The 25,305-nt window shown below is 41.7% G+C and overlaps 3 protein-coding genes across 7 annotated transcripts; all 3 read right to left on the bottom strand.

Moving 5' to 3' along the window:
• Positions 1-1,023: 1,023 nt before the first annotated feature.
• Positions 1,024-3,959, bottom strand: LOC125303804 (troponin I, fast skeletal muscle-like). Its single transcript, XM_048257728.1, has 6 exons — positions 3,858-3,959; positions 3,437-3,473; positions 3,141-3,269; positions 1,822-1,911; positions 1,518-1,694; positions 1,024-1,434 (listed from the first exon to the last, which is right to left on the bottom strand). Exons 1-6 carry the CDS (start codon positions 3,863-3,865, stop codon positions 1,336-1,338), a joined length of 540 nt encoding a protein of 179 aa, XP_048113685.1. The 5' UTR covers positions 3,866-3,959; the 3' UTR covers positions 1,024-1,335.
• Positions 3,960-10,289: 6,330 nt separating this feature from the next.
• On the bottom strand, positions 10,290-17,112 carry LOC125303691. 3 transcript variants are annotated; one of them, XM_048257568.1, is made up of 5 exons: positions 16,895-17,112; positions 15,636-15,736; positions 15,370-15,453; positions 13,803-13,987; positions 10,290-11,197 (listed from the first exon to the last, which is right to left on the bottom strand). In XM_048257568.1, the coding sequence occupies exons 2-5, from the start codon at positions 15,724-15,726 to the stop codon at positions 10,310-10,312; spliced, it is 1,248 nt and encodes a 415-aa protein (XP_048113525.1). In that variant the 5' UTR covers positions 15,727-15,736; positions 16,895-17,112; the 3' UTR covers positions 10,290-10,309. The 3 variants fall into 3 exon arrangements, with proteins under 3 accessions (XP_048113525.1, XP_048113524.1, XP_048113526.1); XM_048257567.1 differs by lacking the exon at positions 16,895-17,112 and adding an exon at positions 16,027-16,403; XM_048257569.1 differs by lacking the exon at positions 16,895-17,112 and adding an exon at positions 16,027-16,403 and having other exon boundaries at positions 15,639-15,736.
• A 2,025-nt stretch (positions 17,113-19,137) lies between these two features.
• Positions 19,138-25,131, bottom strand: syt8 (synaptotagmin VIII). Of its 3 annotated transcripts, none has more exons than XM_048257109.1 (10): positions 24,928-25,131; positions 24,153-24,493; positions 22,936-23,171; positions 22,393-22,562; positions 21,339-21,434; positions 20,921-21,088; positions 20,658-20,825; positions 20,240-20,357; positions 19,995-20,128; positions 19,138-19,653 (listed from the first exon to the last, which is right to left on the bottom strand). In XM_048257109.1, exons 3-10 carry the CDS (start codon positions 23,099-23,101, stop codon positions 19,414-19,416), a joined length of 1,260 nt encoding a protein of 419 aa, XP_048113066.1. In that variant the 5' UTR covers positions 23,102-23,171; positions 24,153-24,493; positions 24,928-25,131; the 3' UTR covers positions 19,138-19,413. The 3 variants fall into 3 exon arrangements, with proteins under 3 accessions (XP_048113066.1, XP_048113065.1, XP_048113063.1); XM_048257108.1 differs by having other exon boundaries at positions 22,936-23,140; XM_048257106.1 differs by lacking the exon at positions 24,153-24,493 and having other exon boundaries at positions 22,936-23,140.
• Positions 25,132-25,305: the final 174 nt, after the last annotated feature.

The raw sequence follows: 25,305 nt of genomic DNA, 5'->3' as shown, positions 1-25,305 counted from the left end.
AATAATTCTTGCTCAACATGTCAATAAATCATAAATAAAAAACAACCAAAACATCAATAAACAGGGCCTTACCTTAGATGAAGCCAAGTTCATTGATTATCCCAGACAAATGGCAATACTTAGAGGAATACAGTATCTGAATATCTGTTAAATGCGACCAACAATGAAGTGAGTCAACTCAAATAAAACAGACATTCAATTGATAAAAACTCTCAGACCAACATCTCATTCTCAGAGAAACATGTTTTAGATTTATTTGTATTGGCCTAACCATTAGCAGCAGATAATGAGCAAACCTGAAATGAGCAGTATTTACTATGAGATATGAAATGATCTAATCTCCTCTAAAGTTATGTCATTAACATTGAGAAAGATTTCAACACAATACCAGTACTTACATGACACCCACACAGAACCCAACCAATGCTGTCAGACGTAAGGCCAAGGGAAAGGTCAAACTGCCTCAGCCGGCCGGGGGGGTTAGCCGAGGGAAGACTGGGAACAGATGAGATCTATCTTTCCCTTCACTCCAGGGAGGAGATGGCAGAGGCAGACCAGACGAAAATGTACAAGGAGAGGTTGAACACAGGTCAGTGACAGTGACCCAGTTATAAGGATGTCAATCATCTCAGTTATCTCAATCTTTACCAGTTGTTTTCTGGTATACATTTAAAATAAATTGCATGGTATACATTAATATTGACTGGAATATGTACTGCTATACTCACATTGTTTAACTTGTTTTAATGCCTTTGTCCCTGCTCATTGTCCATTTGTGTGTGTGTGTGTGTGTGTGTGTGTGTGAGAGAGAGAGAGAGAGAGAGAGAGAGAGTTGTGTGGCTATGTATTTACAGTCAATTGAATTTAAGTTAGTGTAACATCATTTCAGCTAAGCATGTGATGACTTAAAATGCATTACTTAAAATTAGTCACCCATTTAAAATTGCAAACTAAATTAACAACAACCGGGACCATCAAGTAAAGTATGTATATAGTTCTGTAGAAATAAAAATAGAGAAAACATTTTTTTATTTCAAAGTTATTTATTCAGATCATTACAAATGTAGATGAAATGCCATTCATTCTTAATGTCTTGCAAATAAGAGTTATTCTGACTGTCATCACTAAAAGAAATGCCATACCAAAAAAATAACAGACTGAATGACTCATCAAGACATTGACTTTCAAGAAATTGTCCATCAAGAAATGATTTAGGGTTGAGCCTAAAGGTAAAAGAAGTTCTTTCAGACATTTAGAGATAGCAGAATTGGATTATTGAAAGCTAAGGCTCTATAGAAAATCTCTTTGAAAACAATCTAGCTGCAGGGAGGAAACTTATGCCTCGCCTCCCTCGAACATTTTCTTCCTGCCATCCATGCCAGACTTGTCCTCAATATTCTTACGCCAGTCGCCAACATCACGCAACTCCTTCTCCTGTAAGGACATTGAGTTTATTAGAGCGACACATCCACTGCCAGTGAATGAAGGAGCACAGGCAGGCAAACCAAACTACTCACCTCTTCTTTGACTTCTTTTTTGACTTGCTTCAGGTTGGCTCTCAGGTCTAAGTTCACCTTGTGCTTGGATCCCAGCAGAGCCTGCAGCATCTGATCAGCAGACATACGTACTTTCCTTAGGACTGGCTTCTTGAACTTGCCCTTCAAGTCTTGCACCTTGATCTTGAGGTCATCAATCTGGAGAGAGAAGACAGCAAAACAGCAGTGATTTAAACCTCTTAAATATGTAACAGAGGAAATTACAAATAGTGTTTAACTTCATGTCTGGTATGATGTTTAAAGCTAGAAAGTGATGGAAACTTACATCTCTGACACCTTTGTTAACTTTAACTTCAAGGTCATATCTCTCCTCATCAATGGCATCAATTTTATGATGTAGCTCTCTCAAAAATTCCTAGAAACAGAATTACATTAACATTCCAAACCTTACACAATCCAAAGCATGCAACAACAATGTGCTAAAAAGACTTTAACACTCAACACTATACAATGAGGTAAGTGTTACAGCTGTTTAGCAAAACTTTAAATGATGTACTCATAATTTCATGGGTTGCATACTACTACTAATAACTATGATGACAATACATAGATCATAAGGCACAAAACAAAACACATATTTTACTCAGGTTTCTGGTTATTCTGGCTACTTAGAACATATTTAGGCTGTAATGTTTTTTTAAGTGGAAACAAATTACATGTTTTTCTTACACACAACTGCCCATTTATAGGTGTAATGCTTTACACCTAGGGTTCCCAAACTTTTCAGTCTGCGACCCCCAAAATAACGGTGCCAGTGCCGCCACCCCCACAATCCCCCGAGATGATTATACAAACGTCGCCTGCACTAATCAGGCTATCGAAACACAAGCATAATACCACAAAAGAACATAACAGCCTCAAACATAATATTATTTATAATTTCACAAGCATAATATAATTTATTCAATACTTTTATTAAACTATACAATAAAACAATTACAATTTTTATACAATTTTATACTATCACAATTTTTATCAAATGTTTAACTATTTCTAATAGATAAAAAAAAAATATATATTTTATTCTTCTGAAAATCATCTCGTGTCATTCCCTTTAACAGCAAGCAGCACAATTTCAAACAGCGCATCAGTATTTTGATAGTCAGTGGCACATATGGAACATGTATTCCAAACCATGCTTTACTAAAACCTGTTTGGGACTAGCAGAGTATAGCCTACACGCATCTTCACTCGTCTATTATTTGAAAGCATAAGCAAAGTGAAACTAACTTCACCGTGGTCTCTAGTCAATGACAAAACAGTTCTACACAGCTAATTACTTTCGCTATTGACTGACAAGGGGTTACCATCAAAAACATATCCTGAAAATTCACCACTGACCAAGTGTAAGATAACAATGAGCTTCACGATAAGAAAAGCTTTGTGTCACATTTCTGATTGTCAAAATAGAGCCCTTTATGTATATAGAAAGTCCAAAAATGCAAGTAACTTGAAGAAACACCCTACAGGATGTAAATAAGAATGTGAATAATTTAGTTTTGACAAAAATGTCAGATAGAACCTTACAATTCCAACGGGGACGCTGTACACCCGTTACGCTTCTGTAAAACTCAGCTTTGGTACCTGTAAGGCTTGTGTACCACTGGGCAAGGAGAGAGAAGGACAGCTTTCTGACATGTACACCCTCTTCTCCTCTTCTCCTCTTATCACCTCTGCCTCCAGCAAGCCTTTGGCAATCGAGAGCATCAAGCTCTAAGGGATGGCACAAGGCAAATTGGTCAAAGGCCTCTTACCTCAAAGACAGTCATCTGTTCCATTTCTAACCAGTGTCAAGGCTAAATATGTTTTAAACATTTCAGAATAAAGAGTGTGTCATACTTTAACATTACGTTGTGCAAACAAAATCAGTGGGTTTGTACCTTCAGATGGTATTTGCGACTCGATGACATCTTTTTTCTGAAGTGTTGCAGGGAAATAATTAGCATATATTAAAGGCAAAAACTGCATTAAAGATAGATAGATAGATAGATAGATAGATAGATAGATTTATTGATCCCCAAGGGGAAATTCAAGATATGGTACTGATATCATTGTGTGTATCCCACTAGCACTGTAACCGTGATATATAATGCAATGTTTGATTCAACTCAACACAACCAAACAAGGAAAAGGTATGAAATGATCCCCAAAACTGACACCTAAATCAAATACTAACAAATACAGTAATCAAATGCAATAATCAAGAAAGAAAGACAGCAAAAAAGCAGGAAAGAAATACAGGAAGACAGAACAAAAGGAAGAAACAAACACACAAACAAATAAACAAACAAACAAACTTACTCTGACATCTTGGCAGAATATTGTTCACGCTCTGCAAATAAGGAAAGTCAGCATTACTTCTATAAGAATAGAATTGCCCTCACTTATATAAGTGCAATTAAGCCAAGACCAGGAAAGCTGAATATCAAGTACACATTATTTGGAGACTGTGATGATTAGTTCCTACTCAAATACACAGATTGCAGCACAGGATAGCAATAACATTTGAAAAACAATATTGTGCTGAGTGAACAAAATCCACTTTACACCTTCAAAGCAGTTACGAATAAGGAATCACTTTGTGAAGTACGTTCCTACAGAGTGCTCATAATTCCAGGTCCAGGAGGAAATCTTATCCAAACACAAGATTAGCCATTTGGTCTTAAGTGGATGTGGGTATCTATATTTGGAGGAGTCCATCTAGTCCAGCTGTTGTGGTACGGGTGGCACTGTTATGGTAAACTTGGCTCTAGACGATTATCAAAAACCTGATACCACCAGTGTTAGGGCTTACACGACCCTCTGGAAAAATCTCTGAGATGTCTCAAACATGAGACCATGCTGCAGTAGAAATTAAGTGATTAATGCGGATAGTAGGTCTAAATGGATATAGGATAAATAAAGTGATTTTCACATACACACACAACGGTACATACACAAGCAGGGGCGCTGCTAGATAATTTGGGCCCTATGACAGACGATAATTCTGAGCCCCCTGGTAATGTATAGTATTATTGGGAGGGCTCTCTGGGGGCCCCCTGTCAGTGCTGGGCCCTTAGAACCGTCCTAACCCCCCCACACACACACACACACCCCACCCCAGAGGGGCCCCTGTACACAAGAATAAAAACGATCATAAATAAGTGCAGTCATTACGTTTTAGGAATTATTGTTGCATTTACTGTAGTCATATTGTACTGTATCAAACTGAGGGTGCATCAGGCATTCAAGAGTTCAAAATGAAAATGACATTATTATTGTTTTTGCAATAGAAAGGACTGAGCAACAAACACTACATTTACACAAAACCATTGCAAAGAAGCTACAAATATCCCAGCCCCTAAGTAATACCCCTAAGTTTGCTGCATCTCAGTCTGAAAGAACAATTACATACACACACACCTCACACACAAACACACACACACACACACAGACCACACACACGCACGCACGCACGCACGCACGCACGCACACACACACACACACAACCACACTCCTGGCTTGACAAAAGTGTTAGCCGATATAACTGGTGTGATAATGTGGTGTAATCTATAATGATCTCCTTTCTCGCCCAACAAATGCCTTTGTATATTTTCCCTCCATAAATGTCTTCCAACTACCAATACAGATTCATAAAGATTAAGAGTTCCCCAGTACTCCCTGTGCCAGAGGAGTATGCATGATCAACTGCTGTGTTGACAGCTAAATAAACACAGGTGTATCACCTTTTAGAATCCAACTATCTAAAAAGATTATATTTCATGCCACCAGGCTCATTTTCAAACACAGCATGCTAACATTTAATGAAGAGTAAACAAACGCTCATCATTTTGTCATCAGTGTCTAACAACATAGAGATGGTTCAGAAGGTTCAAATGATTCCAAAGAAAAGCTAAAAGTAACAAATCTACCTGTTCAAATTCTGCACCTATTTAAAACACAAGCTTTACCATACAAATAAACCTGATTAACTTCAATGGACCCCATATTCCTAAATCAAGATGAACAGGATGTGACATATTTTCAAGCATAATTTTCATGTCCAAATAACCCGGCGACCACAGCTTCAGATCAGATCATTAAATCTTAGCGCAGCACACCGACACATGCATGGTACCCAAAGCCGATAAAGTCCAAAGCATTTTGAACGGTCAAGGTGTTAATCCCGCCAGCCAACAAAGGCTTTGACAAAGGTCAGAACGGTACAGCTCTTACCTATGCGAAGAGGTGGAGGAAAGGACAGTGGACTGAAGGGTGGAGAAGAACGAATGGCCACGGTCAGACCTGATTATCAGATGGTATATATGGCATTTCCCAATGGCCAAGTAAATCCCATCTTTCTCTTTATGGTAGCAGACTCATTGCCAGACCAATTGGCTAACAAGCACCTGAAACTCTATATGGAACCTCCAACTCCTCCCTTCTTCCCACAATATAAATAACCCTTCCTGCAGGAGAGTGATGCTCATTATCTTGCTCCTCCAGACAACACCCCTTATTTAGCAGGAGCAGGGGCACCCGTCCTCTGAAAGAATGAGGAGGAGACCGTTCCAATGCCTTGTTCCTACTCTAAGAAGGGGGTGGTGGTGGTGATGTGTGTGTGTGTGTACATGGGTGGGTGGGTGGGGGGAGGGCTATAGGATTGGGTTCAGCTGTGGTGAGTGGTGTTCCAAGACGGGGGGGGATGTGTAGACCAGTGCTTTAAGGGGAGATGTAGACCAGTGCTTTAAGGGGAGGTGTAGACCAGTGCTTTAAGGGGAGGTGTAGACCAGTGCTTTAAGAGGAGGTGTAGACCAGTGCTTTAAGAGGAGGTGTAGACCAGTGCTTTAAGGGGAGGTGTAGACCAGTGCTTTACAGGGAGGTGTAGACCAGTGCTTTAAGGGGAGGTGTAGACCTAGAGGGCAGCAAGTGCTGGGTCGGATCTGGCATGGATCTGGCAGGGCCTGTTCTGGAGTCAGTTGCATGCCAGCATGCCCGCTGCCCGCGTGTGATCGTGTGCTGGCACAGGCACAGAGGTTTATCCAGGCAGAAGGAAATAATCTGACCTCATGAAAAACGAGAGATGACTGACGGGAATGTGTGAAAGAACGGAAGAGGAGAAAATCAACCCATTAACCAACCCGTATGTTCATGTCCAGCTGATGCAGAGTCCAGGGCAGCCTCCCTTTTTTTTCCCTTTTGGCCAGCGTGTACTTTGTCAGTCGTCAGAAGGGAGAGAAGAGGGACGATTGGGTTACGCCTTAGAGAGGCCTGAGGAAACCACACACTCGCGGGGGCCACCGGGTGCCCGTTTGGAGTGCCATTGGGAGACTCCACAGAGGAGTATGAATAGAACCGCGTCACTTCAAACCAGTTAGTCTCTGAGAGAGGGGAAAGGGAGGAAAAATGTGCAGAGATCAACGTGTTGACAGATGGAGCCCAACAGAGGCACTAAGTGGCTAGCCCAGCCAAAGCCATTTGCACTGTGAGAGAGTGTGCTAGAAAGCTCTACCCTCATCATGCTGAGAGGCCTCACATTCAGTAGTCATAGTCATTCAGCTCCACTGAATACAAAAAAAGCATTTAAGAAAGAATGACAAAAAAAAGATGATTTGTCAGTTTATCCACTGGCCTACGCTCGAACGGAACAGATTTATGTTGCAAAAGGAACACAAAGGACGTTGTCCCCTGTAAATGGGTGTTTGATTGTACTCTCCTGAACAGGTTGGTAGGAAATGCTCCAGTACTTCTCAAGGATGTATAACAAGTGAATGAGGGCATCCAAAATCTAATTTGACAAATGAAACAATGGGTTTAGGGCATTAAAATAAAGACCTTAGCCATGGAGTCAAGTCCAACATTTGATTGAAATAAAAACACTGCTATGGATTAGGGATGAATCAATTACATCAGTTACAACCATAACTGCAGTATAATCATATGAACATACGTTTATGCATTGTGATAACAAAATAAGTCCAGATATCCCAAGTACATTTTAAAACTTTGCATATTTGCATGTATGCTCTGCTTTTTCTAATTTTGTCTTTGCACGTAGGCCTACATGTTGCTATATTAGGCCTACTGTGGTTCCATGGTATCATCTACATAGTATTCAAACAAAATCAATGACACCCCAGAATAAGTTATGACTTTTTTTAACTGGATGAGTCCGTGTTTAATTGCAGTATCAGTATAACTACCAATATATGATGCTTTCCTAACTCGCTACAGTGCAAAATGATTATGAACATAAACATTAATGTTACGTTTTCAGCCACGTCCTTGCTGAAGTGAAGTGTTTGTATTGGTATAGTGTTCCTGTCATCAGCAACTGATGGGAACTTAAATGGATCCTAAGTTTACACTGTTGGCTAGTTACATATAGAATGTATACTAGTAATTAGTAAGTTTAGTTAGCTTAATTTTATTTGTGAATTATGCGTTTTGAGCATCTTTGAATATTGGAGGGGTCCATGTCAAAGTATACATGTTTACAGCCTTGCATAAAACGCACCAACGGTTTCTGTTAAATAACGACTTCTACACACAGTTGGGTGTTCCCGACGGTAGCTATGCAAATGACTTGAAGTATAACCGTAATTTGATTGTTGGTGCCGTCCGTCGATCGGCTTGATTGGCCGGTGCCATCTGTCGGTGCAGCAACAGCTGAACTTCTCAACGAGAGCGACGGGAGAAACGCGATGTAATGGACCCACAATTCAGTTCGGCAACGGATGACGTGAGCCCATGTAAAGTGAATGGGATGCGTCTCCAGCACTGCAACGCACGCAACTGTGTGTAGGAGCCCTAAGCCCTTGAAATACTACTCTTGTTATCACAGATGCAGTATATGCATCTCTAGTATCAGAAGTAAACAAGGAAAAAATGTCATGAATATCAGGTAAACAATGGAAATAAAAACATCTACTCAGGAACATGCTGGCTTAAACTTGGTCTTTAATATCTACATAGAAATGCATATGACTAAAAACATGATACAGAAAATACATTATCACATATTCTGGTTTGAAATTCATTGAGAACATTCTAGGCCAATAAAGTTCACCTGAGAGATCAAGTTGTTAGACCTAAAAGTCAGAGAGCACATCACTCTTTCAAGGAAGAAGGAGAAAACAATATTTAAAAAAAAAAAAAAAAAAAAAAAAAAAAAAAAAAAATTAACACCACAATCTAACCAGGCATAAGGACAGCCAAAGCTGACCACTTTGGAATTTTGGTGGCAAATTTACCTGATTCGAAGCCTGACCTTTCTGTAATGCCCAGAACAAGAGATCGCTGGAGTGCCTCCGATGGCATACATGTCAAACATGTTTACAGAGAAATGTAGGTTATTAGCATAGATTGACACACACTTGTCACCATCACTTACAAAATATACTGCCACTGCTCACAGCATGATCACTGAAAACAAAACATTCACATATGACGAGCAAGTACTAATATCAAACTGTATTTTGTCATATGCCAGAAGAGGTACATATGCCACACAGCACATCAATAGCACTTATAGATAATATTCTCGCATCAAATAACCTCATTGTTAATGCTCAACCGCTGCATCCAGATTGTGTCAGTGTAGTAATGCTGACTCGAGAAAACTTCAAGCAAAGGCACCAAACTTTGAGCATCCATTTCCATTACATTGGCCACAGAGTAACAAAATAGAACACCACTGTTGACAAGCAAGAGCAACACCATTACTATTAAAGTGTCCAGTGAGTGACAGCATGATGGGGGAGAACAATATTGCAATCACTAATGGTGTTCAGTACAGCTATTAGAGCGATATTAATCTACAGCACCTAAAAGAAAACAAGGAGCCTATGGCCTATATCTTTGCTGTATGTGGCCAAATATGTCCTACCATTGTACCAAAACATCAACCATCACCTGTGCGCAAGTACCTTGTAAGTAGTGCAATGAATAACCGTGCCTAACAGTAGACCACTGCATCACAATTAGACTTAGTAAAACTAATACTGGCAGTCAGTAAATAGATACCACTTTTTGGCCACTTCCAGTTTCACCACATACACAACAGCTCACATTTTCAACAGGGCCAACGCAAAAAAAAGGGAAAAAAAATCAAATAATCCTCATAGAGGACAACTGTTCACCACTCATGGCACTCCCCATTCTGTACCAAAGGCCTGTGGCTCTGACTGTCACCGGGTGTTCAGAGAGAAGTTCTTTAAAAGCTGGCATCAGGCTGGCCTACACATAGGGCTCTGGGATGCCAGCCTCGTGGTCTGATTTCAGTCAGCTGGACGCTGGCGTCTTATATGGCAGCCAATGGGGTGACATCACTAGGTCTCCTGAGATCCTCTGTTAGCCCAACCCTCCCCACCCCACCCCCAATTTTACAAAACACAATGTCCAGACATTGATAACAGTTTCAATTTAGGTGAACGTACTTTATGAACGGTTTAGCAGCTGTACAGAGAACTTTTTTTCCAACCTGAAAGCGAGCAGGTCTGCATCTTATGTTGAGTATGCCACCAGGCAAAATTCACAAGCTCTGTGCCACTACCACTGGGAGAGAAAGAGAGGGAGGGGAAATATTTAGCATTAACTCACAACCAATAGACAACCAATATTAACCAGCTGACTAAACCTAAAAAAAGCTGCCTCTTCAAAATTCTTCATTGACCATTTCATTTGAATAGAACAAAAAAAAAAAAAAAAAATATATATATATATATATATATATATATATATATATAGCTGGGGCCTATAGTGGGTTAGAGTGGTCAGGTCCAGGCAACCTTCCGAGAGATGGCTTGTTTAAAGCCCTCGGGTTCCATATTGCCCCCCGGCCGGAGGGCTCTCTCCAGGCTGACCAGCACGTTCTGGTGGCTCTCCCGGATGTTAAGCGGGTGCTTGGCCCTCAGCAGCTCATATGCGGCGATGAGCCGCATGTTCTGCCGAACCATCAGGTACTGGATGATACAGGTGGGCGCCAGGGAGAATCCGTCACGGCAGTGCACCAGCACGCGCTTGCGCTTCTCCGTGGAGGCGTCGATGCACTCGTTGATGTCCTCAAAGCAGCGCGGCTTGAACGCGGGGCTCTCCGGTGCCGACTCGGGCAGCTCGCCGATGTCCACCTTGAGCCGGGACCAGCTGTGCTTGGTGCCACGCGAGCACGTGCACGGGATGAGGCTGAGACTGGCCTCGCCGGGCAGGTTGCTCATGTCGATGATGCTGTCGATGTTGTTGCGGCAGAGCGTGCGCCCGCTGTATGCCGCGTTCAGGTTGCCCACGTAGATATAGTCCGTCACCTTGGAGATCACCGGCTCTGAGTACTGGAAGTGCTCAGGGCAGCCGCCGCCGTGCTTGGCCTCAGGCGCGTCGGGCGCCTTGCCAATACAGCCGCCAGATGCCATCACCCCTCGCCGGCTGTAGTTGCGTAGCTTCTTGGAACCGGAGCGCGAAGGTGGGTTGGAGTCGGACTCGGAGCTGCTGTTCCAGGGTGGGGAGAAGAGTGAGAAGCGGCTGGACGACTTGCTCTTGGTGAGGGTCTCCACAGGGCTGGACAAGCCCGAGCTGGAGGTAGTGGTGGAGCCCGAGGCGCAGAAGAGAGACGCCCTCTCCAGGGAGCCCGTGCTGCTGGCGGCACCTGCACTGTGGGCCTGCTCCATCTGACAACACATGAGCGCAATACCAAGAAATTAGAAGGCTGAAACACCCATCAACCGGCCTTATCCCAAATAAGGTCAAAAGCAAAAGAACTGACAATAAACTAACAATATACTGTAACTGACTAAACTAGGGTTGTCATGATTCTCCAAATCCTCTATTCGATGTCATTTTCGATTTTAAAGTTACGATTTAATTCAATTTTAGATCTTTTTTTTTAAATATTACTATTATTGCATTCCTTATATGTTATTTACTTTTTTTTGGCCTTTTCCTTTTCGGGGGGCTTTTATTTTGAAACCGTTCCAACCGCAAGGTTGTAATGTAAACAGAACTAACATTAGGCTAAAACAGAGACGTGAACATAGTGAAATGAAACAACACAGAATGATAATTTTAATTGTTTCAGCATGTACTCCGAAGAGACCCAAGGTTAGTGTTCATGGAATATGTACTTATCAATGTGCATTTTAAATTAATTTTGGACTGTAATTAGATCATCTTTTCACTTGCTAAGTTGACTAGGCTAAGTTAGTGTTAATTGACGTGAATGAACGACAAAATACTTCCACACCGGTGATTTCAAAGTAGCAAGAGGGGCCTCGATTTCGGTAGGTTGGTGTGTATATATGAAAATATATTTTAACTGGCTGCAGCCTAAAATTAGAGGAGTTTTGACGCTGCAGTGTGGCTGCATCGTCGATTCTACTTTTGAGTTCGAAGTTTGAGATGTAATTTCGATCGATTTCGATATAAAATCGAAATCGTGACACTCCTAGACTAAACTGACTAAATATACAATGCAATAGGGATGGGCCATCAATATACCAACAGAATTCCTCCCCATTATATAGGTGACAACATGTTTATGTGTGCATGAGATGCACCGATATGAAATTTTAGGGCCGACAACAATAATCAATATTTATCGGTTTGTTGTGGCTGATACCGATACGATAACCGATATTATTACTCTTGAAAACAAATTGGGGAAAATTAATTAGGGACAGCATTTATTCACAGCATTTGTTCACAGTAATTTTACCTACCACCAATGATGGACAGAACTCCTAATAGTCCCCAATGGTATAGCAGTCAACAAAATAGCAGTAGCCTAGGCCTATGTAAGTGAACGTGAAGTCAGTGAGTTGCGAGTGGCTAGCCATAGATATATATATATATATATATATTGACAGTATATCTATGGTAGCCAGCAACAGTGTGTGAATCATTTTCATATCTACGAGAGTAAACACTCAACGAAGATAAACGGCTAGAAGCTGGGAAAAAGCTAGTGACCAAATCAGAATTCATGAGGGAAATTTAGTTTCAACTGAGGGGTAATTCCATAAAAGCTGCAACTCCTCTGGGTTATCCCCGAAGGTCAATAACTTACAAAACCCAAAGTAGCAAAATGCAAATATAATAGTAAAATACAACTTATAAACTACTTATCTACTGACTCATCCCACCAAAGAGTTTGTTTATTTGTTTCCCCAACTAGCATGGTAAAGTGCAGACACACTAGCCTAGAAGCCAGCCGAACCTAGCCCCGCCCACAACATTTGAGGTCGAGAAGTTCGGTCTGGACATGTTCCATTTTGGGCAACTATGCCCGAACCAGAGCTGTTCGGACCAATCAAGTTGGGCTTTGTATGATGATTCGGTTGATTTTGTTTGCAACAAAAACACTGTGGTTATAAGCTAAACAGATGGCTTATAAGACCATTTTTACACATAGGAAAAATGCTTATTCCATGTGGTTTTGCCTTTCATTAACAACAAAACGGAGGTTTTATCACTGAAAACGATTACTTCTGAAAACTCTGACGTGGATATGTGTGAAAACTCCGGTTTCACTTTTGCATGTAATCAAGAGAAAACAACGTTTTTGCATTGTGACATGTTGTTCCCACATTTAGTTTGAAATCTCTGATTGGTCACCTGTTCGCTTGAGGGGTTTGGACACCCTTCCCCAGCTGTTTTTAGCATCTGTGTGAACGCAATTATTTTTAAAACTAAGGAGGGGAAATATCCGTTTTTCCAAATAGCCTACCCTGCTACATATTTCGTGGTTTTAGATTTCCCTATCAGGTGTTGTACAAAATATTGACAGTATAATAACAATGTGAAGGCATTAATGGAGAAGAAGGGTGGTTCGGGTGTTCTTCCTACAGCTCATGGTAAGCTACTTTGTTGCTCTGATTGGTTAGGTCTATCCAATTGAGTGCAGAGGCATTTCCTCTCTGTATCGGTTGAAACACGCCCCATAATCACGTCCCAATGGAGCAGTATCAGACTTAAATTTGACTACAATTGAGTATGACGATGTCAGGGCAATATCGGCCAATAATAAATCGGCTGCCGATATACCGCGCATCCCTAGCTGCAAGATGGACAGCATGCCACATGCAGAATGAGAACACAGATGACTGAGTGTGGAGCTCAAACTCTACAGTAGATGAAGTAGAGTTCATTGCTGATGATGGTCAAGTTTGACTTTTTTTGTTTCACAGCTCTCAAGACTGTAAGCTGACATGACTTGTGGTTACTTCTACTGAAGTGTGACAGAACCACTAAAATTGACTGAGTATCAGTGAGTACTACCTGAGCTTTGAGGTTGTTCTTCCACTCCTGGGTCTCGAGGGCTTTGAAGCGGCCATTGCTGTCGGAGGAGACAGACAGACAGAGGGGTCTGTGGGACCGAGGGGGCAGCTGAGGGGTCAGTGCCACTGGGAGAGGCCTGGGGTCCGCGTGCTCGTTCCTACTCATGATCAGGTTTGGGCAGGAGCCTGCAATACACAGAGGCACAGAGAGAGGAAATGTCAACATCACATCTATAAAAAAAGACATTTTTCATATACATTTTGCGGTATACACTACATGATTTCAGGTCAGTGATCACAGATGGGCTGACAATTAGACTGGAATATGGTCTGGTGACAATATGTATACATATCATTCAATCTGAAATTTAAAACAAAAATAAGTCAAGAACATCTATTCATCAAAAAGGGGAGTGGGCAGGGGTAGAAAGAAAGACAGTTAATTTTGAACAAATTAAAATGAACAAATGAATAACAATCAGCCAACAAAAATTAGTAAAAATATTTAAAACAAAATGAGAAACACAGAGCGAGAAGTACACCCTGCCTCCCACCAACCACCACCACCACCACCACCACCACACACACATGAAACAGCCCGCCTCCCTCATCCAGGGCCCACACTGGCCAGCTTGCTGCATCAGCGGAAACCCCTCCCAGCAGTGTACTCCACCAGGACACTCACTAATGGTCCTGGAGTGTCTTTAGCAGCGGCACGACTCAAGCATTAGCGCTCCCACTTCCATCACCCCCCTCTCTCCTGTGCATCATACCTGTCCGCTCGCTCACTCCCAGAAAAATGTCTCGACGCGGCAGGCTATGCAGCTGACACTGGAGCATTCCTCTCCACAGTGAAAGTGGAGTGGAGTCAGTGCATTACAGTGACGGGAGAGTCGTGAGGGAAGAACATTGTAATCTGATTGTCCTTCTCAAAGGGCAGTCATTCTTCAGGAGAAAGCTGCAATGCTTCCACCGCGTCAAACTGTATTTGTTTTTTTAAATGCCTCCTGAAGATCTACTTTCTCCAAAGAGAAATAATGACTTGCTGAGTTTAAGGGGAATGGGGATGGTGAAGAATACATCAAGCATCTAGTGATGCATTTTTAAATATTAGGTACACATAAAAAAACTATGAGGCTATCACATACTACAGAAATAGGCCTGGCTTTGCTTTCTGGATAGTGAACAGTTTGCTTGCTGTGTGGCTAAACATTAACACTACCCCAGAGCACTAGGAAAAGAAAGGCTCAACATGATTAACAAAGGACAGCGAAAATGTCAATGTTTGTCAGTGTCACTAAATGTAATTAGTGAAGATAAGAGACAACCTTGCTGGGCACACAATAGACTACAGAAAGCCCCAGAGAGCTGGATCAGATGGTCATCAGACTTACATAGCCCCCAGTCACTATCAACAAAAACGTCAGATCATACAGGGCTGCAATTATGCCATCAGTGCCTGCTTTCAGTTATTATATGCGGAAATTATTGCCTTAGCAGGAGCATATCCATCAGGTCTGACCGGTAAAGGGTAATTGCTGTGGAGGAAGGAAGTCAGACTTTCTTACCTGTAACACATTCTGAACGGGTGATGGGCTGGGAATGTAAACGATTGTGTGCTTTGAATGAATTGAGACGTTTAACGATCATGCCTGGAGGAACAAAAATACATGTGTTAATATTAAGTAAGATGCTGTGATAATGATTATGTCCTCTCTTGTTTAAGCAATAAATAACATCTATTTCCACATAAGAACTAAGGATGTGAATTATGACATATATTTACACATTTCCTCTTTATTTCACACATTTTACAACTCAGCTGGCATACTAATACCTGTCCTGCCATTTTGTTTGGAGTTTATTTTCTTATCCAACAGCCTAAGCGCTATGAAGTCTTTGTTCCATTTGTCAAGGGCTTCCATCGTCTGCCCCCTGTTGGGAGACAAATCCAAAGATACAAATTAGTTGAGCGAGACGCTTGAAAATCTTCAGCGTGTCCTTGTTTCAACAATAATGCAACATAGTAAGCATAACTGAATGCCTCCATACATACAGAGAGAGAGAGAGAGAGAGAAAGTAACTTAGATTGCGGGCATCGATCATCGGCTACACCACCCCCGCACTGTAACCATATAAAGTACCACGAACTGAGAACACAACATTCCTTAGATCGATTCAAGCAAATGAGACAACTGCTGCAGAAGACAAGAAAATTATCTCACCATGATTGACAGCACTCAATCTGGAGTGATATTGGCACGAATGGCTAAAGAAACGAGAAAACGTGCATTGGATGCAACGACTCATCGCTGCTGTTATAATGTTTTTATCTCTCCAAAACGCGAATCATCACGGCGCAATATATGCACCATTATATGAAGCTACTGTTTGCTGGCAAACTGGTGCAGTATCCACCCTGGTCACTGTCAGTGATACAACCAAATAAATCACGGAGGCATACTGAACGGACACGAAAACAAACCCCCTCAAAATGGATTCTCTTTTAATCACTTCACATCGACAGAAACGAACAGAAAAGAACTGACGGAATTTAGCAAAACGAACCCCTCGCCATTCACTCCCTTTCTGTGGCTCACGGCTGAATGGGACTCACGTGGGCTTCAACCTCAGAAGAGCGACAAAGAAGTGTTCTCTGGGAAATGCAGTCATTAGTAGCCACTACTGTAGTTCCATCAGAATTACTAAGGATTTACCAAAAAAACTTAAATTTCACCCAGCCTAATATTATATTTTACAGAAATGACAACGGCAATTCAGATGCCGATATTGTCGTTTTCCGAAAAATTGAAATGATAGGCTACATTTTTTCAGAGTGCCTGGGGAGGCTATGGATACACAACCCAACCAATAGTGTTTTGGGCATGAAATGCAATATCAAACTGCATTGTAGGATAGCCTACTTCAGAAGAACTACATTATAACTGCATTATAACTTTTTTTGCCTAGGCCTACTGTTATTTTGTGTAAGGGAAACTAGCAATGATAATTCTTTCAAATGGAACGAAACACGTGTTGGAATAGTTAACCCAACCGAAAATCATAGGCTAATCATAATGAGCCAACACTCACCTTTGAAAATGTGTTCGTCGCGTGCGTGAAATGTAGGTGTTCTGTTCTCGAAAGGTAACGTCCTCCCTCTCTGGCTTTTAGCGGCAACTTGTTGTCGACACCATCAGCGCTCGCTGTGTGCTTTCACTTGAGAACTACTGCGTATTCGAGTCGCTCCTTAATTGGAGTGCGTTAATGCTTGTCAGGTATCCTGGAAACCTCAGCAGAGCGTGATGTCATGGGTCTATGGAAACAGAGGTCACATCTGGATCGACTCAAGTAGCTCAGACAGCTGTCCCTTTTACTCTTGTGTTGCCCCAGCAGTGGTCTCTTCGGAGGCGAGCTCGTTGTCTGAGGTGGCCTAAAATAAGCTAGTAAAGCCTTCAGCACCCTCTGTTTATGCTTCAAAGTTTGGAGTTGGGCTAAACTCCTAACCTGACCAGTTGGGAGTGGGGCTGGACACATTTGCTGGACGTTCGTATGGGCTACTAAACTCCAACACTCCCCACAGTAGGCTACAGAGGGTTTGGTAAGGCCAACTCAAGTGTAGCCTATGTTTAATATCAGCAAAATGAGTCTCCATACTGTATGTGGTGTTGTTCGCGGAAGCTGTAACGCAGACAATCTTACCGGTAGCACTAAGTACAGTAATCAATGCTAAATATGTGTCCACAAACTCAGTTAACCCCATCAGTAAATGTCCTACATGCTTCTCTGTCAGAGAAAATGGCACTCTGTTGGAAGTGTGACATAAGAAAACGTTGAATAGGAAAGGAGCACTTGAGCAGAGCTGAGGAGACGTGTGTGAATACGCAACCTCCAAGGCGAAAGGGTACTTGTAGCGCTCTCATTTGTATATCAAAGAGCCGCGGCGTGCCCCCCTGCCTCTCAGCAACACACAGAAGACTCATGTCCATCCACGCAGGCGCGTTGACGATGTCTCCCTGCCACCTCTTCTTCCTCTCTCATTGTCTTACACCTGTCCAAGGCCCTCTCCAGCCAGCACTCTGTGAATTAATCTACAATTATAATCACCTATATGCTCAATTATGCACCAAGACAGACGCAGCTTGTGAATCAGGGTGAGGTTGGTTCAAGGCATCGGTTGTGCCCATGTATGGGTGTTACTGCCCAGTGTCTGGGACAGTGAAGGGATAGAAAGAGAAAGACTTTGAGTGTGTGTGCCTGGGATAGAAAGGAAGAAAGACTTTTAGCATATGTCTAGTGGTGTGCATGTGTACACAAGCATTGATATCTGTGTGAAAATCAATGTAATATTTCTTGTGTTTGTGAATGTATTGGAAGTATGAGTCTGTATGAGTGTGACATTTGTTTCTGTGTGTGCTTCTGTGTATGTGCACAGAAGTCTGTGTGTGTGTGTGTGTGTGTGAGAGGTTAGAGGATCAGAGGATCCTGGTTAGAGGATCAGAGGTCCCTGTGCTCTGTCTGAGTCACAACCCAGAGGCTGCCTCTGCTGTCCACACCATGTTACCATGGAGATACAGGTAAATCCAACACAGCATTCACTCGATTCGCTGACAGCCAAAATTTACGGCATCTCAGCCACCAGTTAGTTAAGATGGAAATTCCTCCCCAAAACAGTCAGAAAGCTTCTTCCCCTGGACAATAGTACAGTCAGTAGTTACACATAAACAGATCCTTTAAAAAGTGTTACTACTGATATCAGATTAAATGTAACTGTGATTTTTGCACCAGATATTTTTGTAGGATAAAGGGTCAGTTTGAGGCCAATGTATTTTAAATAGGCAAAATGAACTTTTGTAGGAACATTTTTGTTTTAATTGTCCTTGGACCCAATTATGAAAGCACCTACAACCAACTCCCCAAACACTACAAAAATCTGGATGTAAGCATATGAATCTGCACAATAATCACACTTTCCTGTGTTTTGTGATGTCGCAGACTCTCGTTATAGTGCATTAATTGGCCTGATGCACATGTGTGCTGACACAGAATTATCTCATCTGAATCTGACAGGTGTTGTTTTCACCCTTACGAGACTGGCTCTGAAATGCTTACGCTGTGAAGCCACAGTGTTCCCATGTCTTACTCAGCTAATTTCTCTCCTAAGAGAGAGGGAGACAGTGAGTCTTTAATTGGAAGGGGAAAACATGGATTTTAATCAGCAAAGCATCTCCACTTTGAGCCCCTTCTCAGAAAATGAGGAATCAGTTTTTGGAATCTATTCATTCAATGGATATGTCTCCTTGCAGAGATAATAAGGTTTGCACTTAAAAAATATCTGATGTGTAGTAATTATTTTATTTTCAGATTATTTTCAAAACAGAGTTAACTACTAAATCATTTTAGAAAATTGATTTACCCATATATGTCATGAACTACAGTAAAAACATGAAAGAACCTTTCCTGAGAGTTCATATGTCTGTGCTCATTTCCTCCTGAGTGTTTGTGTGTATGTTAGTCCCATGTGTCATGTTTTCATCGATTACTATGGGCATCTTTCAGGTCCCTATTTGATCATTATCAGGTATCTTCTGTTTCTTCTTCCTGAAGCGCCATCAGAAGGTTTTGCCAGTGAAAGGAATATTGATGGTGTGCTTGAGCGCCAGAGTGCCATCCACCTGCTCGGCAGGCAGGAGCGTGTGCCACTGGGCCATGGGCCTGCGCGGGTTGGACAGCATGTCCGCCCAGTGCCGCAGCTGGTTGCCAGTGGCATCGCAGCCCAGGAAGATCTTGCCGATGGCATCGTTCCTGCTGACTTTGTCATGGTCCCACACAGATATCACCAGCTGGACCCTCTGGATGGAAGGTGAGAGGGACAACAGTGGAGAGGATGGAGAGCAGCCAGGGAGGTGACATTAGACACAAAATGCAGCATATACACTACACAACACACAGAGTTATTTAGAGCTTATAGAGTCATTATAGACTCTGAATTATTTTAACAAAATCTTATCTTTATGACTTATATTTTGTGTCCTTTTGAAGCAATGAATCAAATGGTCGTACATAAATCTTACAAGCTTCATAGCATATTTTGTTAACTCGTCCAAGATGTTCCAATAGCAGTGCTAGCAGCCTGAAGCATGGCTTTTCACACCCTTAATGTACTGACATGTCAGAAACAAACCCAACTGACCTGAATTTGGTCGAAGGAAACTTCAAAGGTAAAAGATTCATTGAAATAAGGATTAAGTGTTCTCTTTTTCACTGATGTTTTCTTTTTCTTCCATTTTTTCCTGTCCAGTACCAATTGAACCTTCACATAAGGATCTATAAAAATTAAGGTTAGAGCATTAACACATCAAGACATTGGAAAAGTCAGCCCAAAACAAGTTTGACCTTAATCTTTATGTTAAAACATACACAAGTTACACCACTTACCAGAAGATCCTCCTGGATCCATTTGTTTCAAATTCTTTCCTTCAAGAATGACAACAGTAAGCTTATTGGCCGTTGGGACATAGCGTAGCGAGAAACAGATGTCTCCCAGATTCTCTTGCTATGACAGAAAAAGGAAGAACCAAGTAAATTAACACTGAAATTCAGACGTGTAATTATTGGTTAATTGATTAAACACAAGCAACAAGTTTTGAATTTCCCCTGGGGATCAATAAAGTATCTATCTATCTATCTATCTATCTATCTATCTATCTATCTATCAATGTAATGGCTTGTGCCATGCAAATCATGCAAATACTCTGAGGAGAGGCACAGTGAATTGACCATAATTTACTTTAAGCAATTATGCAAAAGAAACAACCAAGCAAACAAAAACACCCAAATCTCTGGCCCCCCTCACCTCAAACTTGGAGGCCTCGGTCAGATCACGCCACTCTTCGATCACATGGTTCCAGTCTACCGAAGACAGTGTTAATCTGAGCTCTCCAATCACATCATGTTTGGAGAACCGATTGAAATCATACACCTGCATCACCAGTGTCGACTCACTCAGTTCAGATTGGCTGATCTAGAGAACAAAGAACACATTAAGCACTAAAACAAATACTGTAATAAAAAGGTTTGTTTACATATATATATATATAACGTGATGTGGAGTTTTACCTGGAACTTGAAATGCTCGTTAAACACAGGTTGTAGTGTTTTCCGGAAGACCTTGGTCTCATATGTCTTGGACTTGTTGGGAAGAAGATACATTTTCACGTAGGGATCAGAGGTTCCCCCAAGGTCCATGGCCTTCAGGGCAGCCGCCTGCTTCACTCCTACTGTCAACTACAGGAGAGGAGGGAGAAGTGAGCAGACCTCTCTAAACAAAGACACCATGCTGATTTTCTGGGAAGTCTACATCTGATTTTAAAGATGTGTTTTAGTGATGGCCTTTATTTTTGCTGCCAGCTGCAAGTCCAATGTACAGATAGGCGGCCTTGATCAGCTGGATAATTCGGGGATAACTCCTGTGCCAAATGTTGGCATGTTAGTGCTGCACGTGATGGAGATGCAAACGTGTGATCCAAAGCCTGACCTCAGATTTGGGTGCACTGTATTCCAGTGAGTATAGAAGCCTTCCCCTGGGGTCATTTGCTGAGCCGTACTCCACGTCATTCACATCCGGCTGGACCTTGGGGCCAAAAGGTACAGCATGAACCCAACAAGTCAGCCCATCATGCAGAGCTCGGTCTTCACCAATTTTCCATTTGATGCCAGGTGGCACATGGTGGCACATACTGTGCAGCACCCTCTACAAGATCAGGATTAAATGTTTCTAAGAATCTAATTTGGCAACCCAAATAGGAGGAGGCGCTACCCCATTATTAATACGCTATTCTAGAATTAATCGTTCAAAGCATAAACGAAAATTCCAAGAGATTCTCATTTTTTTTCATGGGTTTTACGGGGTTTTACGGGTTAGAGTAATGTTGTAAAATAAGCCATTACTTCAATTCATCGTGTTTCCTTACTCTCTGACAACATATGGTGATCATTTTTGGATTACAGTTTATTTTCCATTATTTCCTACATACTGGACCTTTAAATGTTTTTAAGAAATTTGCCTTCAATTATCTCAGCATGACAGAATGAGATGAGTATCATTCCCATCCTGAGGAATGACATAGGCACTTGGCGTGCAGTATGTGTCACCATATTTTTACTCCTTAGTGAAACCGGAAATCATTGATGATTGCTGTTCATAGACACCCTGATTACCTTATAGAAGTTAAATATAAATGGAAATATGCCTGTGTTACATGCTTATAAGATTGTCTTGGGGTGCAAATTTGTAATTTTTATATGAATATTTAATTAATAAAATTATGTTTTTCCTGCAGAATAACTTTACTTCAACTGAAGGTTGAATGATGAAATATGGGTGGAACAAGATGCAGCATTTCTATCCAAAACTGAAAGTACGGTAACATACATCATTTTATGAGTCCGTAAAGTGGCTGTAGTCTTGTTAGCATTGTTGCAAAGGTGCTGCCAGTCCACAATTTAAACGAGTCGCCTCCATACTGTGAATGAACTCTCATCATCACATAGTGTTGATATTGTATCTGACCTCTGTGAGACAGACTCACAAGTGCCGCGGTGGTGGAGCCGTTCAGGCCCTTCAGGTTGACCTGCTGGTCCAGCCTTTTCTTCCTCTTCTTCTTCCTCCTGCAGCAGCACTTGACGCAAATGCACAGCACACAGATCAGCACCACCAGCAGAATGAGAGCCAGTATGGCATAGATGGCCCATCTTGGCACTGTGGGAAGAGATCAAAATGACCGGAGTAAGAACGAATTGGGATTGAATTGTCCCAAGTGGCAGGCTGATATAGTCTTGGTCGGCACGGTCGATACCCATCTAAAAGCATGAGGCAAGAGCACAGCCAAGAGGATTAAGGAGAGATGAACTTGTAAGAAGTGAAAATTGAGATGTAAGAAATGTGCACTTGGTGTGGAATTAGATAGGGCCCCCAACAGGTGCGGAGGCAACCTCCATCAGAGTAAGTGGCATGGGAGGGATAGAAAAGAGAGAAGGGGTACACTGAAAGAGAGGGGATGGCAGGCCAAGCAAGTTGTTTTGAGCCTAAGGGTGAAGGGGGACCACTGAGGGAGAGAGGGCCTATTACTCACAGGGGATCTTGTTCAGCAGGCTGTCGATGAAGCCAGGCCCAGCTGTGGTGCCAGCATGGACAGTGCTATTGGTGGTGGCAGTGACAGTGCTATTAGTGACTGGGATGGATGCCACAGTGCTTTTAATGTCTGCCTGGGAGTGTGCTAATGGTGGTTTAGTAGACATGATCAGATGAGAGATGGGTAGAAATGACCAGACCTAGAGCTTAGAGAGCAAAGCACATTACATCACATTCCTGCAAACACACACATACACATAAACATTAAATAAAGGCATACAAAGTCAAAAACAGACCATGTTAGTGGTTTGATAGTGTATATAAGAGCTGTCAAAGTAACTTTTAATTCACAGCTCTCTCTACTGGTCAGTGTAAGGACTGCACCTGCTTCTCTCGTCATCATGTAATAGCAGTGATAAGAGAAATTAAATAGATAGTTTAATAGAACAGTTTGGGGCTTTCAATTGTTAATGCGTTTTTGCTTTTCTGCAGTGCCCCCTCAAAATAGAGACAAATTCATAGTTAACTATGCTACATTATTCAATGAACTGAACTGAATTCAAACAGGGCAATTTAACCAAACAAATATGTGTTATTGTGAATTATTCCCAAAACAGTTACAAAACGTCAAAGACTGTACACTGACGTCCTAGGGTGGTCATGACCAAGAGTGGATTTTTAGCCACCACCATAGTTAAACAATTGCAGGCGGTGTTGACAGCTAGGCAGTAGCTCATTAAACATTATGAGTCAGTCAGGAGAGATAACATTCTTTTCCACTCTGGCTCACTTGAAAACTTACGCAGAACTATAGATTCATCAATATCTTGACATGATGGCAAATTTGGACCATACACATAAAGTCAGAGTGAGTACTGTGAATGAACACAGGTTCAAATCCAAAGGCTAGCAGGTAACAGTAGTGATCAGAGAAGGATTGAAAAAGCTATACGAATGAATACAGGACAATGCCAAGTTCCCATTCAGAACTAATTGAGACCTTATATTTAATAATTATATAATATAATAATATTTAATATCTTTTATATTTAATATATTTCATATAATTTTTCCAAATGTGGTACACGTACCAATTATCTGATATTGCACATAACTAAAGCACAATAAGGAAAAAGAACAACAACAAATTAATTTAAAGAAAAGTAAAATAGTGAAGTTATTTCTACAAGAGATTGTCAATGAAGCTTCAAGACTCACTTCTTCAGTTTCAGCTATATTCTTGTGTTTCAGATTTGATTCAGACTGAATCTGTTTTGCTGTTGTATCTGTAGTCTCTAGTCCGTAGTGCATGGAGGTTGGCTTTGCACAGAGGAACTACTGATGAAGGAAGGAAGTTACTGCCCATGGAGACTGGCAGGAATAGCCAGTTAAAAAACTATAAAAGCTTGTCTTGCTTTGTTGAGGGAAACTGGGGTTGTAGATAAACAAGATCAAAAGGATCCTTCTCCTTACTTTAATGTCCCGGAGGAGAAGAGCATCTTGTCAGCTATAATGGCATATGAATTTAGATGTAGGAATATAATCAGCAGATGTCCCAACTGAAAAATGTAGAACAAACTTAAGCAAACACTTGGAAGTGACCACATATTGTCTATCCTGACTGCAGTGTCCCTGTGCCCAATTTGCATTGATGAAGCAGATTCACTTGGGGAATTCTGAACTGACAAATAGCAGAGTGTCATCCTGTTGGATGACTTGGACAACATTGAAATGCTCTCTCACCACAGCCACTGTATTTGTCCATGACAAACACATTTAGTTAGTCATCAGTAGAAAACACTGATACAGATGAGAGAGGGTGTGGGTCTCTGAAACCTGTTACCCAACTGGCACTGTTACCATTTCTGTTACATAGTCTGTAGACCCATTTGTACATATTCTAACCCAACTCTGCTTGTATCTGTATCATTCCTGTTTCTTTCGGGGAAAAGGAAGTCTGGACAGTAAATTGGGAGCAACACTGAAAACATACCTGGATGTTTGGCAGCCAAGCTCAGCTTCCTGTACTTGGTGGTTGGAGTGTAAGCGTGGAGCAGAGGCCACTGCTGAGCTGAATCATTGAAACTCTCCACAGGTTGGACATTCCACAGGTGGAGGAGAGATCACAGTTACATCCACAATCAGAAACAACCACCTTACACTGAACCACTTGCTACTGCTGCCACACCTCTTTAATACACAGTTTCACCTCTGTGTGTGTGTGTGTGTGTGTGTGTGTGTGTGTGTGTGTGTGTGTGTGTGTGTGTGTGTGTGTGTGTGTGTGTGTATTCGTACATGTGCAAGCATGCGTGTGTGTTTTAGTTTGTGCGTCACAATAAGGAACCTGAGCATGGACAGTAGGCCTACTTAG

The sequence above is a fragment of the Alosa alosa genome, chromosome 11 (genome assembly GCF_017589495.1).
Source record: "Alosa alosa isolate M-15738 ecotype Scorff River chromosome 11, AALO_Geno_1.1, whole genome shotgun sequence".
NCBI classification, from domain to species: domain Eukaryota; kingdom Metazoa; phylum Chordata; class Actinopteri; order Clupeiformes; family Clupeidae; genus Alosa; species Alosa alosa.
The sequence above is the reverse complement of the archived record's forward strand: the minus strand, read 5'-3'. Positions and strand labels throughout refer to the sequence as shown.

Bases quoted from the DNA above. Each gene is read 5' to 3' on its own strand.
- syt8 (XM_048257109.1), bottom strand. From the start codon at position 23,101: ATGTCTACTAAACCACCATTAGCACACTCCCAGGCAGACATTAAAAGC. The intron at 20,129-20,239 runs GTAAGTGGTGTA...TAATTTTTATAG, and splicing joins GGATCCAGGAGGATCTTCTG to ATCCTTATGTGAAGGTTCAA. The intron at 19,654-19,994 runs GTCAGTTGGGTT...CCTTCCATCCAG, and splicing joins TTTCCTTCGACCAAATTCAG to AGGGTCCAGCTGGTGATATC.
- LOC125303804 (XM_048257728.1), bottom strand. The intron at 1,912-3,140 runs GTACCAAAGCTG...TTCTGTTTCTAG, and splicing joins GTGGTACACAAGCCTTACAG to GAATTTTTGAGAGAGCTACA. The intron at 1,695-1,821 runs GTAAGTTTCCAT...TTCTCTCTCCAG, and splicing joins TTAACAAAGGTGTCAGAGAT to ATTGATGACCTCAAGATCAA.
- LOC125303691 (XM_048257568.1), bottom strand. From the start codon at position 15,726: ATGGAAGCCCTTGACAAATGGAACAAAGACTTCATAGCGCTTAGGCTG. The intron at 13,988-15,369 runs GTAAGAAAGTCT...TGTGTATTGCAG, and splicing joins CCGTTCAGAATGTGTTACAG to GCTCCTGCCCAAACCTGATC. The intron at 11,198-13,802 runs GTAGTACTCACT...ATGTGTTGTCAG, and splicing joins AGAACAACCTCAAAGCTCAG to ATGGAGCAGGCCCACAGTGC.